The following is a 16,921-nucleotide window of genomic DNA, read 5'->3' on the forward strand; positions in this document are numbered from 1 at the left end:
CCCTCTCCTAAAAATGAATATTTCCAGGGATTTTCTCCTTTACCTGAGTATAAATTATAAAAGCAGTGATCTTGGAAATATAAAATTTGTTTTTATGACATGATTATACACTATTTATTATTAATTATTATGTATAATTACATTATGAAAAAGGCAACATTCTTCCAAGATCTCACTTTCGTAGCTTGTATAATTTTGAATAAGCCTGTTATAAGACAAGGCTCCTATGTTTCATCAAGGAGTATCAGATGTGAAACAGCGTGAAGGTATTTAAGAAGCCAACTCAAAGACTTCCTCTTGCACAAGCATTCAGGTCTTGAGCAGTCCAGGCACACAACGCACGTTACAACAAAGCTTAAACTTATTCTTCATAATAATTTTAAAAACAATATTAGTTGCCTATTTAATTTTAAAAACAGAAAAAAATATCCACCTCCCTTTCTATTTCATATAAGGAGTCTTGAAGTTTAAATGTGTGTGATAGATATGCTTGCTTTGATCTGCTTAGCTCTTGGAAGTCCAGGGGCTCCGGACTGCTGGCCCCGGGCTGCCTGGGGTCCCTAGAGACAGCTCTGTCCGCCATTAGGGAATTTTTCCCCCTCCGAAAACTCCCTGTAACATTTCGTGAACCCCCAGGGGTTCATGAACCCCAGTTTGGGAATCACTGCAATAGATGTTTATAGATAAGAGAAAAAAAAGGATAAAAAGACTAAGTTTACAAACTTTTTCTGATCTATAGTTTCAGAATTCAGTACTTGCAATACTAACAATACACCACTGTAGGATCAAAAGATTTGGGAATCTACCAAGAGCAGCAGTTGAGAGAAGTAATTGGGAATAAGAGGGAGAAGTGTCATTTGCTTCATAAAAATGCTTTATACTTACTAAATTATCAGTCTCTGGATCTTCACAAAAAAAGGGTTTTCCTTCCTTCTCCTGCTTCCTTACAAAATTTTCAATATCTACATCAAAACTAGCAGAGGTAGTGCCTTCTGAGCCCTGTGTAGATTGTTCACATTTTTCAAACAATAGTGCTAACAATGGAAACAGTGGGTGCCTAGGAATAAATAAATAATAAAATCAGGCCTGAATAAATATTTTTTTAATTTATATTTACTACTTTATAATGTTAGGTATCCAAAAAGTAAAAACCTAACCACCACTCATCCAGAAAAGCAATTCTGTAAGTTTTATTAACAGATTATATACAACACAACTGATAATATTAGCCAAAATACATGTGAGGGTTTTTTTTGCTTTTGTTTTTTTAAATAAGAGTGAAACTGTATAAGATTTAGACATAACTAAAGCTGTATAATAAAGCAGGACTATGTAATTGGACCTTAATAAGAAGAAATCATAATTGCAGTTATGAAGCTATGAAATGCCATTTTATTAATTGTTATTTAGTAGAAGGTGATGTATTAGTACACTGTGTAATGGATTAACACTGACACAAAGAATGAAACCATATTTAAATTACAAAAAAAAACAAGCCTGAGAGCACACATCTGGTCTCCAATATGTGCCCCATTTCAATATAATAAAATCACCTTACAGTTTGGTACAATTGAGAACGGCCTGTATTATGAGAGACTCACTGTGAAATTAGCTAACTTGGCTCAGGTCAGGACTAAGATGATTTTACCATTAACTCACTTTGTCATCTTGGCCAACTCACTTACCCTCCCTCCTATGTGTCATTTTCCCCATGTGTAAACTGGCAATAACAGTGCTTTTGTAAAACACTTTTGGTATGTCTACACTGCAAAGTGAAGATGTGATTGTAGCATGGCTAGGCATACATATGATAGCTTTAAATTTAGCTAGCACAGGTCACAATAGCAGTGTACTCATAGCTGCACAGGTTTCAGAATGGGCTACCAACCAAAGTACATGGCTAGGGTCCATGGAGGGCTTGTATTCTGGTTGATAGCCCGTACTAAAGTCCTTGCCACTATGTGTACACTGCTACTGTTACCCACACTAGCTAGATTAAAGCTAACACAGGTATGCCTACCCATGCTATAATTACATCCTCCCTTTGCAGTTTATACATACTGATTAATATCTTCAAATGAAAAGTGCTAAGATAAGTATTTTTGTATTACAGAGTTGTGAGAAAAGGCACATTTTTATTTATTTATTTTTAATCTAAAGAAAAAGTGGTACAGGTTTCGTTGATCACAAAAAAATAAAATAAAATAAATGAGAAAAGGCCTTACATACTATTGAAGCTAATTCTAACATATAAAATATAACGGGACAGCTTGAGTTAAAGTCACTATTCCTCAATAGCCTAGACAAAATACTATTGCTAACTTAAAGCTTGATGCCTGCTGCCCACTACAGCTATAGCAATATCTGTTTTTAATAACTGACATGTGCACTTCATAATAGTCTTCAAGATCATGCAACAGAATCCTAAATTTGGGGAAATTTTTGCCTTAAGTAAAGAATCTAAAAATGAAACCATTTTATTTGAACTTACTCATCATTTACTTGCAAACTACAACTCATCTGGTTTTAATCTGCCTAGTTAAAAGGAAAAAAAAAAGGCAAAAACACACCCCGAACTGTACTTTTTACCCTTCAAATACACAACCAAAGTCCATAATACTACCTGTAAATGGCCTGCTTGTCTGCATCCATTGGCGTCTGAGATTCTACAGGGGCAGGACTCACTCCTTCTGCATCAGTTTCAGAGCAGTTTGGGTCTTGTTCAGTTTTTAACTCGGTTACCACTTGCATCTGTAGAAAAAGGAGGATAAGTTATTTTACGTCACCAAGCACAAAGATTTATTAGTAAGTATACTGTTTTCTAAGTAAATAGCAATGCAAAAAGCTAGTAAATTGCCAGAAGGTTGGTATGATTTGGCAATTATACAAAAAGCATAAGCAGTAACAAGAAACTCATTTAATCCTTGACACTTTCTGTTGGATAGTGTAAAGGTCATTTCAAGTTTCAGCACTCAGCTTTAAAATTGGGATGATTGATATTAGTGAACTGCTAAAGCATTTTGTGTCTCACAAGCAGCTATTTTTGGAACAGGTTAGACATATATTACTCCAAAAATGAGATTACGAAAACGCTGACTTACCAGCCTTTGTGGTGAAATCACAATAAAATTTTTACCCTCCTATTGATTTCCTTCTCCCTTTCCACAGATATGCTGATGGAAATAGGGACTCTGAAGCTAGTTTCCTAATCCATTAAAATTTACACTTTTTATACAGAACTGAAATATAGCATTTGTTGCAGTCTTTCACTAATCAGGAATGTAATTTCGCCTTACAATTTACCTCTAAACTTTTACATATGCAGATAATATTAAACAATATAGGAATACCTACTCAATGTAAAAAGCAACAGTAGTTGTATTTAAAAAGTAATATTTACTAGTTTTTCAGCAGAATGGAGTGAAGTAACTGCCATTAAAAATATTTTAACAAGGCATTTGTTTGCCAGTTCAACTAAATGAGCTCATCTTCATATCCATGCAGAACAAACTTAATCAGCTTAAAACAGAACAACGACAAATTAAAATCAAGTTAAGTGAAAGATACCAGCCTAAAAAGGCATCCAATAGCGTATGTTAGAGAGAGACTATGAGTCTGAAAAGCTACTCTGCAGTTTGTGTGGGAGTGCAGGGCACAAGTAAATGCTGCAATAGTAAGAGGCAAGAAAAAGATGCAAAACAGGAAAGCACCAAAGCACCTTAAAAGATAAGCTTAAAGAGTCATGATTTAAACATTACTAACAGGATATAGAGTCCTGTAATCTTTGGGTAGTTTTATGCTATTCCATGATCATATTGGGTATATTATAGCTCCACAAGAACATTGTTAGAGTTACAGTAGGGCAATTCAATCTGCACATATAGAACATCCTGAATGGCACCAATGGACTGAGAATGCCTTTGAGACTTTCTGATGGCTTTCTAAAATGGGACTTCCATTCTTTTTCACCTACAGCAAGGTATCTTTAGACTAAGAGCCCGCTTAAGGGGGACAAAAAGATCATCCCACTTGAAGAACTTATCCACCATGGAATCCAATCTTCCCTTCAAAAAGGATTGCATTTTTCTTCCAGCTTGAACATTTGTCACGTCCCCCTAGGGGCACCGAACCAGTGGCATAAGAAGATTCTTTTTCTGCTTGAACCATGGCAGTTTGTGTCTTACGCAGAAAAGCCAGGCTGCATTAAGCACCATCACCACATTAGGATCAAGGCCTCAGAAAGAAAATTAAAAAGCACAGAAGGACCCACCCTCACAAGGGCTGTCACCACCTTGTTCTCAAGAGCAATCCTTTGAAGAAAGAGTCAGCCCCTTAATAAATATTAGAGTAACCAATTCAGACGTCATCTAGGGACAAAGCTTCACCTAATTCCGCACACAACAAAGAAAAGGAATTTAAGACACTATCCTGGAGCGAGTCTTGCATAGGCTGTTTGGACTTTGTTGTCGGACATGGCTGAGCCCTCTTTTAGCTCAACAGGAAATTTTGAGAAAATGGCAGAACTTCCTAACCCTCAAGAAGTTCTCTCGGAAGGGTTAGCTGATTTGGAAGCTACTGTGCCTGGAGAAAGACATAATTGATGGACTTATTTTTTGGCTAACAATGGGAAAACAAGTTACCTAAATCTGGGGGCTACATTCTTTCAGCTGTTTCCTGCTGATGACAGAAGCCAAGACGCACCAAAACCAGAAGACTACCTTGTGGCAGAGTGCTCCTGAAGCACAAAACAAAAAAAGAACCACCGCTCTGCTCCTGAGGGAATTCTGCACCACTGTGCATTCACATAATTCGTGTGCCGTGCAGAATTTTCTTTCCTCAGCACAAAATATATTCTGCCAAGAAGTGCTGCAGTTACGCCTTTTGCCCACCAGGGGCCGCTGTTATGCCAGAACAGAGAGCAGACGCTGCTCGGTGGAAGCAGCCCCAGCTGCAGACAGGGAAGAGAAAAGACTCTGTTCCTCACAGCATCCTACCTGTGGGGCTAGTTCAGGAAGCATGGTATATGGGGAGGGTGGAACACATGGAGCTGCTGGGGAGTTACAGACTGGGGTTCAGAAGGGCTAGTTCAGAAGGGGGGACAGACTAGGGTGGGAGCTGAATGGGAGTGGGGGTGCAGGGACACATGGGGATGGCTGAGTGGGGACACATGGGGACAGAAGGGTGCAGGGACACGGTGGGAAAGGTGGCCGGCTGAGTGGGAGTTCAGGGACACATGGGGATGGGGCAGAGGTGCCTGACTGAATGAGGTTAGGGATCAGCAAGAGTCTGCATGGGGGAGGCTCCCTAACAACCCCTCCTACCCCACCCCCCAAAAAACGGTTCCATACTTCTTCCACACATACCCAACAACCCTCCAAGTTCACACCTAGGCTCCCTTCCAGCAATTACTTTCCTCTTCCTCAGCTCCTCCATTACCCTTGACTTCTCCAAGTCTTTGCACTGCTTCTGAGGGGCGTGGGAAATACATTTCTGTATTGTAGTTTAAATAAATTACTACTCAAAATTACATAATTGCGGATAGATATTTTGAAATAAATTACCAAAATAATTGAAACTGGCATAATTATATTGTGTTATTTTGACAAATAAAATATACAGAATTTTGCCAAATTTGAAACTATTGTATACAGAAATTTTAAACTTATGGCGCAGAATTTTTTTTAGGGTGCAGAATTCTCCCAGGAGTAAACTACCACTAGCCAGGGTGGATTTGATTTAAATCAAATTGATTTAAATCATGACTTAAATCACTAGTCAGGAAGACTCGATCTAATCATGGATTTCTACATAAAAGTGCATTCTTGTTGGTTGTTATAACCTTAATACATATTCTTCACAACTCAGAGATAGATGTAGGTTTCATTTTTAGAAGGTACACACTATACATTTTTAAAGTGAAAACTTTTCAGATTAGTTTTACAGCTATATCAGAAAAGAAACAATTGTTTGGTTATTTCATTTACCAAAGGTAACTGAGGCAGATATTTATGAAGTCATTGGGAAGTGAACTATCTCCAATTCAACAGGTTAATCATTAATATTTGGAGGATTTTCTTGCCATGCTGTATTAGGAGGAGATCACCACCAGACAGACATTTAAATTGTTTTATTTAACTAAAACAACGTTATGTATTCTGGATTTTTCTCTTCAACAGCAAACGTGTGATATTTTAACAAAACAAGCACAAGAATTTTTGAATTTAATTAAACATTCAAGTTTTTTTTAAAACCAGGTTTGTTTTTGTTAAAATTGTTTTTAAACTAAAATAGTTAAATGAAACATTTAAAAAAAATTAAATTGATTATGTCATCCAGGTCAATATGAGAAACTTAAAATATTGGCTTCTGCAGCCCACTCAGTTGTCTTTACCTTCATTTTCCTGTTTGGTCATAATCTGGGAAAGAAAAAACAAGCTTTTCAGGTCCCAAATGATTTCTCAATTTGGAATGAATTAGTCCAAAGGAAGAAAATATTCTTTCTACACTGGCTGAAGAAGCTACTGCTGTTAAAAGTGAGATTATCACTTCAGCAGTCTCTGAATCCAAGTGCTTAAAACAAAAAAGAGTTGAAACCCCCATCTGACACCTTATTTCTGATTACAGAGACTTTAACAGTGCTTTTCTGTTGAAAATGGGTTGAAGACTCCAAATCCACTAGTTAACTCTTGTGTCTTTCTTTAAAAGATCATCAGCAAACATATTTCTTGAATGGTTCATCCTTAGCTCTGAAGTTTATTATAGTTGGCATTATGGAGGGATGATTGCTGGATGTCCATGTCATAGCCAACTCCTCTTCTTCAGCAGTTAAGGTTTGATCCTGGTACCAAGTATTGAGAATATTTGCAAGAAAATAAGCTGGAAATAGTGCTTGTCCCATTCGTTTTTTTAATGCTTGTAATTTAACTCTGTCATTGCATATTTCTCATTTTAAGATCTCACTCAGTTCCTTTCAAATTTCAACAGCGTCAGCAATAAAACAGCTATTTCCCTGCATTTTGTTCCAGGTTACGGAAATAGACTTCAGGGTACTCAGCATGCGTTCAACATTTCTCTTAAGATCAACGTTGAGAACTTTGGCTGCGACAGTACCATCTATTTTTTCATGATTTTGTTCCAAACTGTCATCAGATTAGGCCAGTTCTTGATATAGTGCTCAAAACAGTCCACTACTGAGTTTCACCACATGTCTTGTGGGAGAATTAGCTTGGTTCCTCCCACTCTTTTCAGAGCAGCCGCTGCAATATTTTGCAATTTCAACAACATTAGCCTTTATTTCTGGAACCTGAAGTCTTTGGCTAGGAGGTGCATCACATGATCACTGCAATCGTATGTTATTAGCTTGGGACTCTCTTCATGCTCTTCTAAATAATTTCTTCTCATTTTGGATACATTTGCAGCATTTTCTGTGACCAAACTGCATACCAGACATTTGAAATTTTTTTCACACTTTGTTATAGCTTTTACTGCTACTTCTTGTAAGTATTCTGCCGTGTGTGCGCATTTCCTGATGTATCAATTGTTTCTGTAAGGAAGACATTCCCTTCTTCTGTTGTCACACAAGCACATACAACAGGATCATTATGGACATTGTTCCACCCATCAAGACTCAGGTTAACAATTTTACCCTCTAAACTTTTTGCACACTGCTCAATTTTTCTTTCATACACTTTATCCAAATTTGCCTGCAACATCTGCTCTGTTGGTGGACTGTATCCCAGTCTGAGTGACTGAACCATGTTAATGAAGTGTGGGTTCTCAATCATATGGAAAGGAGAGTTTGTTGCATAAACAAACTGGGCAATTTTTTCATCAATTACCTCTTTTTGTAATCTGCTGGTTTTTAATCACAAACTTATCTTTACTGGTTGTTTCTGGATGATGGAGATTTTTTTTTCTTTTTGCTACAGCTGATATACTGTGGCTATGTGACATACATGATGTGACTGAAATATTATCATTGGCAGATAACTCTGAAACTATGGAAAATTATGGTGATCTTGAAGGTGGATAGTCTTCAGAATCCTGTATGTTGAGGATGGATTCTCCTAAACAAAATAAATCAATGCAGTTATTTTATTATTACCATACTGCTCATTTAGTATTACTCATTTCATTCACTGATACTCAGTACTACTTTAAAGGTGAAATTGTAAAAAGATGATCTGCCTATTTCAGTTATTTTTTTTAATCACAACTGCATCTAAAATGACAGTACCACAGAGTAACAAATATATTTTTTGCTCAAACACGACAATTTAAGAAGAGTCCAGAAGGAAGACAGGCAGTCCTTAAGAAAGAAGTATGAAATAAAAAAAGTTTACCAACCTGAAGATCCTGCATATTCAGACACGTTCCTTTCATCATCTTCAATACAGCTTCCTCCTGAGAAGGAGCACTTCTCATGATGTTGTTTCATTTGGGCAACCAGGCCTTGCATTTCTTTGTTGCACTGTTTGCATTTTGCAAGCATGCCTGTTTTACCCACAGGTAGAGGAACTTCATTAAAATATTCCCAAACCGGGTCTCTTTTACAGTCTTCTGCCATTATAGGTTTTCCCTTCTAGTGAGAGAATGGTATGGTAGATCTCAAATCAATGAAGGCTACACTCAGAAAGACCTTAAGACTTCTGGAATATGCTGCTCGAATAGTTTCACTTTTGTTTCTACTGCCTGTCCCTCCCTTCTCACATTTATCTTCAGACTTCTTCTCCTTGTCCAGATCTATTCCGCCCCCAATAATCTTCTATTCACTGAACTTTTTGAAACTTCGCACTTTTAGAGAGATAAAAGGGATTGACTCTGTGTACACAAATTTGCAGAGGGACAACAGGGTGAGGTCTGTTATTTCTCACCTCTATATATTATTTATTTAAAAACACTTTTGCTGTTAACAAGCATGTTATCTCTGGAGTGCAGACACAAATTCACAGGTTGAGAACTGCAAAACTAAGCATCTCTGATGGTATCTTCTAGACTGAGCCCCATTGGGTAGATAGAAAGATTAACTTAAACAATCTATACAGAAGCCCCTGGAATCTCATAAGATTGGATCCCTAATCCATTAACTATTGGAACTCATTTACAAAACTTTTCTTAAACATTACATGAACATATTGTCTCATACTATAGAATTAGAATTTATAATCCCTATTCCAGGATGAGATTGTTTTAATTAAGATACATTATAGCTCAAAGATATCTTTAGATAGGTTTTTTCCTCAAAAAGCATTTTATCAAAATAATCCAATTTTTTAAATTTTTTTTTTTAAAAAAAATCAGTGATTTTTATCCACCATTCCACCATCTCTTTACCAAGGCAAATAAGTATTCTAAACTAAGTAAACCTGTCAAAGAAAAGGGTTTATGGAAAAAAAGCTCTCCAAAATAAAAGCAGGAGGTACTCCAAAAAGAAGACAGCAATCCAGAGACCTGCCTCTTTGGAAATAAAAGAGAACTTACTGTTCAGCTAACCAGGCCTCTTTGTAGGGGAAGCAACAACTCAGTTTTTCTTCTGACAGTTAACACTATCTCCATCTACTGGCAGGAAGACTTGTACCTACTGCTCAGGCTGGCATACAGCAATAATGGAGAACAGGTCTTCAGAGTGCGGATCAATGGCATAACTTGCCCACAGACTAATGTTAATTTGAATGCAGTTTTAGGAACCACTGCTCCAAGATGCAACATCACATATAGAGCCTAACCTTAAACAAAAAGGTTAATTTTTCACTTGCTAATAGTAATGCAATACATAGAGGAGAAAAAATGCTCTCACTTGTTGCCCATCTTGATAGTTGTCTATACTTAATGTCTGTGTTGCCATCATGGTTAATGAAGGGTTTAGAATGTCAAATCATCACAAGAAAGAACACATATTCTAGAAAAGAGTAAAAGATGTCAGTTACAAAAATAATTTTTTTTAAAATGGATTCTACACAATGCAAAAAATGTTACCAAAATTTGTGTGCGCAACAGCAAAGTGACTCAGTTATTTAATTGATCATGCAATTATATTATTTTTTTACGCAGCCATCACTCTCGCAAACAAAACATTTAAATTAATTGAGCTATGGAAATTTAAGGCTCTGAACCCTACATGTTTTCCTTCTGTAATGTGTCCAGTCATCAGGAGTGCTTTGGTTGTTGCCAAATCTTTCCCACACTCTTGCATATCACTGTAGTATATGACAATCAAGATGACTAATTATTCATTATTTTCCATATGTATTCTATTTTCTAGATATTAAAAACAGTCTCAAGTGGAGTTTTTCCATTGAGAAAACATTTCAGGTAGTTTGAAGAATATTCTCCATTTTCATTTTGTTGAAGGGTTTTCATATCATGAACAGAGGAAGGTCACAGCTAAGGATACTATTTAGTCACAGAGATCACGGCAGTCACGGATTCCATGACTTTACTGGACTCCATGACTTCTTTGGCTGTCAGGGACTGAAGCCAGGACCGTGGCTTTGGCCAGGGCTGTGAGCCCCTGTCCTGGGGCTGTGACTGTGCACGTACCCCTTCCCCCTTGACTGCAGCTGGTGATGTGTGCCCTGCCCTGTAGTGGGGGCTGGAGCCGGGACTGTGTGGCTTCAGCTGGGGCTGTGTATTCCCTACCCCTTTGGCTGGGGCTTGAGCCAAAGCCATGCGCAAACTGCCACCCCACATACTGGGGCCAGGGCCATGCGCCACTGCCGCACTCCCCACACGAAAATGGCTGGAGCCATATGTTGTTGTCCACTCCTCTCTCCCCGCTGGAGCTGTGGGCCCCTGCCCCATGGCTTTGGCTAGAGCTGGAATCTGGGCTATGTACTCCCTACCGTGGCTGCTGCCGGGGCTGGAGCCAGGACTGTGTGCAGCTGTGGCCAGAGGTGGAGTCGTGGGGCTGCGTGCCCCCCACCCATGGCAGTGGGGCTGGTGCTGTCAGTCCGTACCCCCAATTGGGGCTCCAGGTGTCATTCTTCTTCCCTACCTCTCCCCCCTACCCCCCAGCCCTGTCTCCTGGTTACTTTTAGTAAAGTCACAGACAGGTCATGGGCTCCTGTGAATTTTTATTTATTGCCAGTGACTTTTACTAAAAATAACCATGACAAAATGTTAACCTTAGTCTTCGCTCTTTGGGACAAGCCTTTGTATGTGTTTATATGGCACCTAATGGGGCTCCTATCCTGATTGGGGCCTCTAGGCACTACTGTACATTTTCACTGATTTTAAGGCCATAAAGATCCATTATGATCATCTGATCCTCTGCATAATGCAGGCCATAGAACAGCACCCAGCAATTCCTAAATCAAGCCTTTATCCTGTGGTTGAGCTCAGCATAATGTTTAGAAAGACATTCAATTTTGTGAAGAAAGGGGATTGGATTCACATTCCTAGATCCTTTGTTTACAGTATTAATGAAAAAGTAGGAGGAGGCTATTTTCTGGTTCTGGTCTGGAGGCAGCAAAGATCTCAAGAGAACAGGATTTTTACAATATTTCAGTCCAAGTCAGTAGAAGCCTCACAAGAACACCTGATCTTGGCAGAAGTTACACCATTCCAAGTCAAAAACCTCACAAGAGCAGATCATGAGATTCTGTCATTTAATAACAGAAAGCCTAGGCCTGATTTGTGTATTCTTGGCCCATCTCCATTTAAAATGCAATTGTCCTTATACTCACCCCACACAACCCCAAAGCAAGCACTGAAGATATAAGAACTATTAATACTGCATTGCATTCTCATTAATCTATATAGATATGGGTGGGCAGAGATGCTGGAACAAATTTTTATAGTGGAGTACTGAAAGCAGAAACCATGTATTTGGTTGTTATTACTACTTCAAGCCAGGGGGTGTTGCTACACCACCAACACCCCTAGTTCCAGCACCCCTGGGGGTAGGGCAGAAATTAACAATCTTTTTCATAGAACTTTTCCATTATAACAATCTTTCTTACATAAAATTTCTCATGAAAAAAGGTACATTGCTATATTGCCATAAACAAACTTACACACATTAATACTGGGATAAAAATCAAAACAAGAAAGGTATTTTGTACCTAGATATTACAACACTAGACTTCTATAACACCTTTAAAGGGATCTTTAAACCTCATTGGTCCATAGTGATTGACAGCATGGTAAAAAGGATGTAAGTGGTGGCCAAAAGCCTGGTTGGTAGTTGGTATTTGTACCATCTGGTGAGGGAGGTCTCTCAAGGTTCTCCACCTTAGGTGGCCTGGAGAGCAGTGCCTCCTTCCATGTGTTACCTAGAAATACAAGACCAGACTGAGGTGGAAGGTCACTAAAACAGCCTTATGGCTCAGTTTTTCCATCTGTAAAATGGAGATAATGCTTTCTTCTTTGAGTGCTGTCCCTGTGAATGCTCTACTTCAGGTGTCGGTGCATCCCGGGGCCGTTAATCAGACATTTTGAGTAGAAGTGCCCGTTTGGGACACACTTGTGCAGTAGTCATCTTGAGACACAGTTGGCGTCTCATCTAGTGAGCACATGACGTCACAGAGGAGAAGATACCACCCTACCCCGCGATCAGGACCCCTGACCTCTCTGCCACCTCACCGTCAGGGACCACCTAAATGGAGACACTACTCTATTCTCTCCTGCTCCTCAAAAGATTGTGCTTCAGGCTAAGATCTGGATACCGAGAAGGATGGGGAGTGTCTAGGTCTTTCCCTCTGAGTACTCTCCCTCTGGGAAACTGTTGTGTAAAAGCAACTCATGAATCCCAGCAAGGTCATTGCATGGGCATAGGCCTGGGGGGCCATCCATGGGTGCCCATACCAAGGCCCAGAATCACACCTGGTCTCCTGGTATCTAGTACGCGTGTGCAGTTCGCACTGTGTAGTCCATGATATGAGGGGGGGGGTATGCAATATCACTGAATACAGAACTTCATCGACATCTTTGTCTTCACTTGAGAAGGAGCGAGCAGTCCCAGATGGTGATGGTGAACAATGTGGTACCGGTTACACTGTGCAAGGACAGGTGCGTATCGCTGGGAGCTCAGTGCAAAGCAGGGGTGATTCCAGAGTCTCAGAAATGAGCAGGTCTTTTGGGAATCTAAATTCCTGTATTACCGGCATCAACAACATCGGTATCAGGGACGGTATTTGCGTCGGTACCATGGGAAGCATGTGCATCAATGCCCATACTGTTGGTGCTGATGGTGTCGAGATGACTATGTGCTCTGTCGATTGTGAGGTAGGTGAAGGCCAAGTTCTTGTCAGTGCCGAAGCACTTGGTACTGTGTGTTTAGGTGGTGTCCTCTGTGCCGTCTTTGAGGTTCTGGGCTTCTCTTTGCCTCTATTGCCTGACAGTGCAGTCTTGTCCAGTCCGGTCCTCTTGGGGTCCTTGGACTTATCGGCAGTGTTGGTACTGGAGGTCCCAGGGAGTCAAAGATACTGTGTTTATACCTGACAGCATGGAGGCTACTGACCTTGTCAGGGAACTCTTTCTGGGATAGCTCCTTGGTAGGCAAACTTGGGGCCCTTTTCTTACTCTCTTTGTGAGAGTCTGCTGCCTTTCTCTTCATGGATAGTGGAGAGTGTGAGGTGGCAGATGTCGGTACTGTCGGTGATCGCTGCTCTGGAGAGATGCCAGGACTGGAGTCTGAGGCTAGCCGCAGCAAACTCTCCATCATTAAAAGTTTCAGCTTCAATTCACAGGCTTTTCAGGCCTGAGTTTTGAGCCTGAGACACTGTGTGCATTTTTGTGGGAAGCGCACTTCTCCCAAGCAACGAATGCATTGGGAGTGCCCGTTGCTCATGGGGATGCCTCTCGGCAAGAGAGGCACCTTTTCAACCCAGGGTATCCTGGCATAACCCCCATGTAGGGATAACTCCTGTGAAGGAAAGAATTTAGGGAAATACCAATCTGAACTAAAGGGTAACGAGGAGGAAGAAAAACAATTTAACAAGGAGAAAAAGGGAAAGAAAATGGAAGCAACTATTAACTATCTAAATTTTAAAGAAAAAACATATCATTATAAAAAGCACTAAAGGCACTAGAACGGGCTCTGCAAAGACTCTGTCTCTGGACAAGGGCGGTTGCAAAAGAATGGATGACGGTTAGATTACACAGCCCTATATAGTTGCTGCTCACAACGTGAGACCAGGGGAGAATGGGCTCATGTGCAGTCCAACAGGCACTGCTACCAAAAATCGCAGATCCTAGGTACAGGGACGCATACACACCTAAGGTGAAGCACCCACAGGGACACTACTCGAAGAAGAATCTATTTTTTCATGTTTAACTGCCATCTCAAATTTAAGACCTATTAAAACAGGTTTAAGATTTTCTATTAAAACTTCTCCCTTCTCGGACTTAACTGACAACCTTACAATACTTCCAAAATCTATATTCTCTCTCCTCCTCTTCATGTATCCAATCCCTGTAATTCATGTTATTTCTTCCTCTTTAATATTTCCAAATCTGTCCTTTTCTCTTTGTGACCATTGATCAAAACATGTCTACACCAGATCATCCTCTTACCTTGATTCTGATAACTTTCCATTATCTTTTACCATTCCAATATACTACTACTGTTAGTTTTCTCACACACCATTTGACTACCACATTTTATTCTTAAGAACATAAGAATGATCATACTGGGTCAGACCAATGGTCCATTTAGCCCAGTATCCTGTCTTCCAATAGTAGCCAATGCCAGATGCTTCAGAGGGATTGAACAGGATATATTTATATCAAGTGATCCATCCCCTGTCATCCACTCCCAGCTTCTGGCAGTTAGAGGCTGAGGAGATCCAGAGCATGGGATTGCATCCCAATAGCCATTGATGGACCTGTCCTCCATGAACTTATCTAATTCTCTTTTGAACCCAGTTATAGTTTTAGCCTTCACAACATCCCCTGGCAATGAGTTCCACTGGTTGACTTTAATTGTGTGAAGTAGTACTTCCTTTGTTTGTTTTAAACCTGCAGCCTATTAATTCCTCCATCCTTCCCATCTCTTGCTGTAAAAAATTAAAGCTCCTTCTCATCACCTAGAAGGGTTCACACAATCTTTCTTCCACGTACATCTTTGCTCTCATTTCTTCTTATCCCCTCAATTTCCTATGCTTTCTTCCTCTTCCCCTTCACTCCCTCCCCCGACCGCTTATCTTCCTCCTTCCTTCGTCTCCTTTTTCCATCCTCAGATCTCTGCCTTCTAGACTGCCACCAACTACCCCTGAACAACCTCCTTGGCTTCCTCTGAGAAGCTCCCTCTCTGCCCCTCTTCAAATAAATCCAGCTCTCCTATATCTTGTGCTTATCTGATCTTACTAAGACTAATCTCTTCAAGATGGTGAGAGTATTTATGTTCTGTAAAACTTTTACAGCACCAAGAAACAATTTTATTTTAATATAGATTTTTGCTATTTAATTTCTTAAACGTGGTGCTAAATATTGTGTGTGGCACCACCCATTAATGTAACAAGGATGAATAAAAGGTTCACATTTTATACTACTTTATAAATACCACCTTAGGAAAGTCCAATAAAAATAAAATAAAAAAAGGATAATGAAATTATAAAGTATTTAAATGAGGGTTTCATAAGCCAAATTTTCATTTATTTTCTTGGGAATTAGATCAACGTGTTTTCTCAAATCCTTAGATACTTGGAGGTTTCTATTTTCTAACCCAAATTTATTAAATAATGACTACTAGGTTAGTGTCATTCCACTATTTAATTATGGAATGGAAAGAATGAGGAACACTTCAAAGTTCTTGCTACATTTATCTTGGGTTTACTATTTAAATTCCACTATCCCATATATTTACTAGAGGAGCATATTTAGCTTGAAGGTATCAGTTAACTGCTACTCCATCTCCATAAAACTATAGATTCAGTATCTGTTTTTTGGAATGGCAAAATATTACAGATTTCTCCAGTACAGAAGTTATAAAGAGGGGAAGGTGGGAATAGAAGGAATAAATGCATTTACTCATCAAACCTGTATTATTTCGTTACTGTACTGAGACACGCGATTGTAAGGACTAAGCAGTCTTGTGAAGACCAGCGCTCATCTTAATAGTTAAAGTGGAGGTTTCAGTAAAATTTGTAGGATTCTAAAGGGCCACATTCTAAAGTGGCTGCTTTCTCAGAGTTTCATCATATCTTCAGGTGTGTCTCTTTTTCTGTTTTATCTGACAGTTTATGCTTGGGGAAACCATGTAGATGTCTTCACTTAAATGGAGTGAGGAAAAGAACTGTACATTTTCCCTACTCTTATAGGCTACTCTCATTTCATGTCTTAGGGGGATATCAGAGGGACAAACCAACATAGCTCTATAAATTTATATTGTGCCTCTCTGATCTACTATAATTATTTGAATAAGTCAAATTAAATGGATAAAGGAGAATCAGAAGACATAATTTGGTAAAATCCTTTTGAAAGTTCATATTAAGTCCCTCACAGAAGGCTACTATGGAAACTATGTAGTCACCGAATGAGAGACGATGTTCTGTTCTTTGTAAGAAACTAGTCAAGAGAGAGAAAACAGAAAATAGGAATAAATCATTAATTTTCAATGTGTAAAGGGAGTCTGTCCAAAGGAATCTTTTTCGGACTAATGGAATTTCATACCATTATTAAATGACCTGAAAATAGTGAGAACAGTATTGTGGCAAACTCTGAAGATAAGTTATGTACACTAATCAACACTACAGAAGAACATGAGGAACTTAACAAGGTCCTAACAATGGCCTGGATGACCCCATCATGCCTGATTCTGACACAGAGGAGACTCTCCACGTTTGCACCTCCCCCACCTAGGTGTAAGGGGAGGAGGAAGAGATATTTGGTAATTGGAAGCAGATCAGTAGCTCATTCCACTGAGAAGGGCTCCAACATCACCACCTCTAAATGGAACATTTGAGGAGGACCTCTAAAAGGA

General features: G+C 39.4%; 1 protein-coding gene across 15 annotated transcripts in view; it reads right to left on the minus strand.

Annotated features, from left to right (window-relative positions):
* Positions 1-16,921, minus strand: part of PKNOX1 (PBX/knotted 1 homeobox 1) — a 68,210-nt gene that overhangs the window by 34,287 nt on the left and 17,002 nt on the right. For 9 of the 15 annotated variants that reach the window (XM_073359545.1, XM_073359526.1, XM_073359536.1 and 6 more), the window contains 3 exons: positions 9,797-9,898; positions 2,624-2,751; positions 886-1,057 (listed from right to left, as the gene is read on the minus strand). In XM_073359545.1, the coding sequence (XP_073215646.1) occupies positions 886-1,057; positions 2,624-2,751; positions 9,797-9,847 (351 nt within the window). In that variant the 5' untranslated portion in view covers positions 9,848-9,898. Of the gene's footprint in view, positions 1-885; positions 1,058-2,623; positions 2,752-7,838; positions 8,067-8,346; positions 8,494-9,796; positions 9,899-10,117; positions 10,995-12,062; positions 13,892-16,921 lie in introns of those variants that run through there. The other 6 variants (XM_073359596.1, XM_073359566.1, XM_073359556.1 and 3 more) reach the window with 6 other exon arrangements.

Source organism: Lepidochelys kempii, chromosome 1, assembly GCF_965140265.1.
Source record: "Lepidochelys kempii isolate rLepKem1 chromosome 1, rLepKem1.hap2, whole genome shotgun sequence".
Lineage (NCBI taxonomy): Eukaryota > Metazoa > Chordata > Testudines > Cheloniidae > Lepidochelys > Lepidochelys kempii.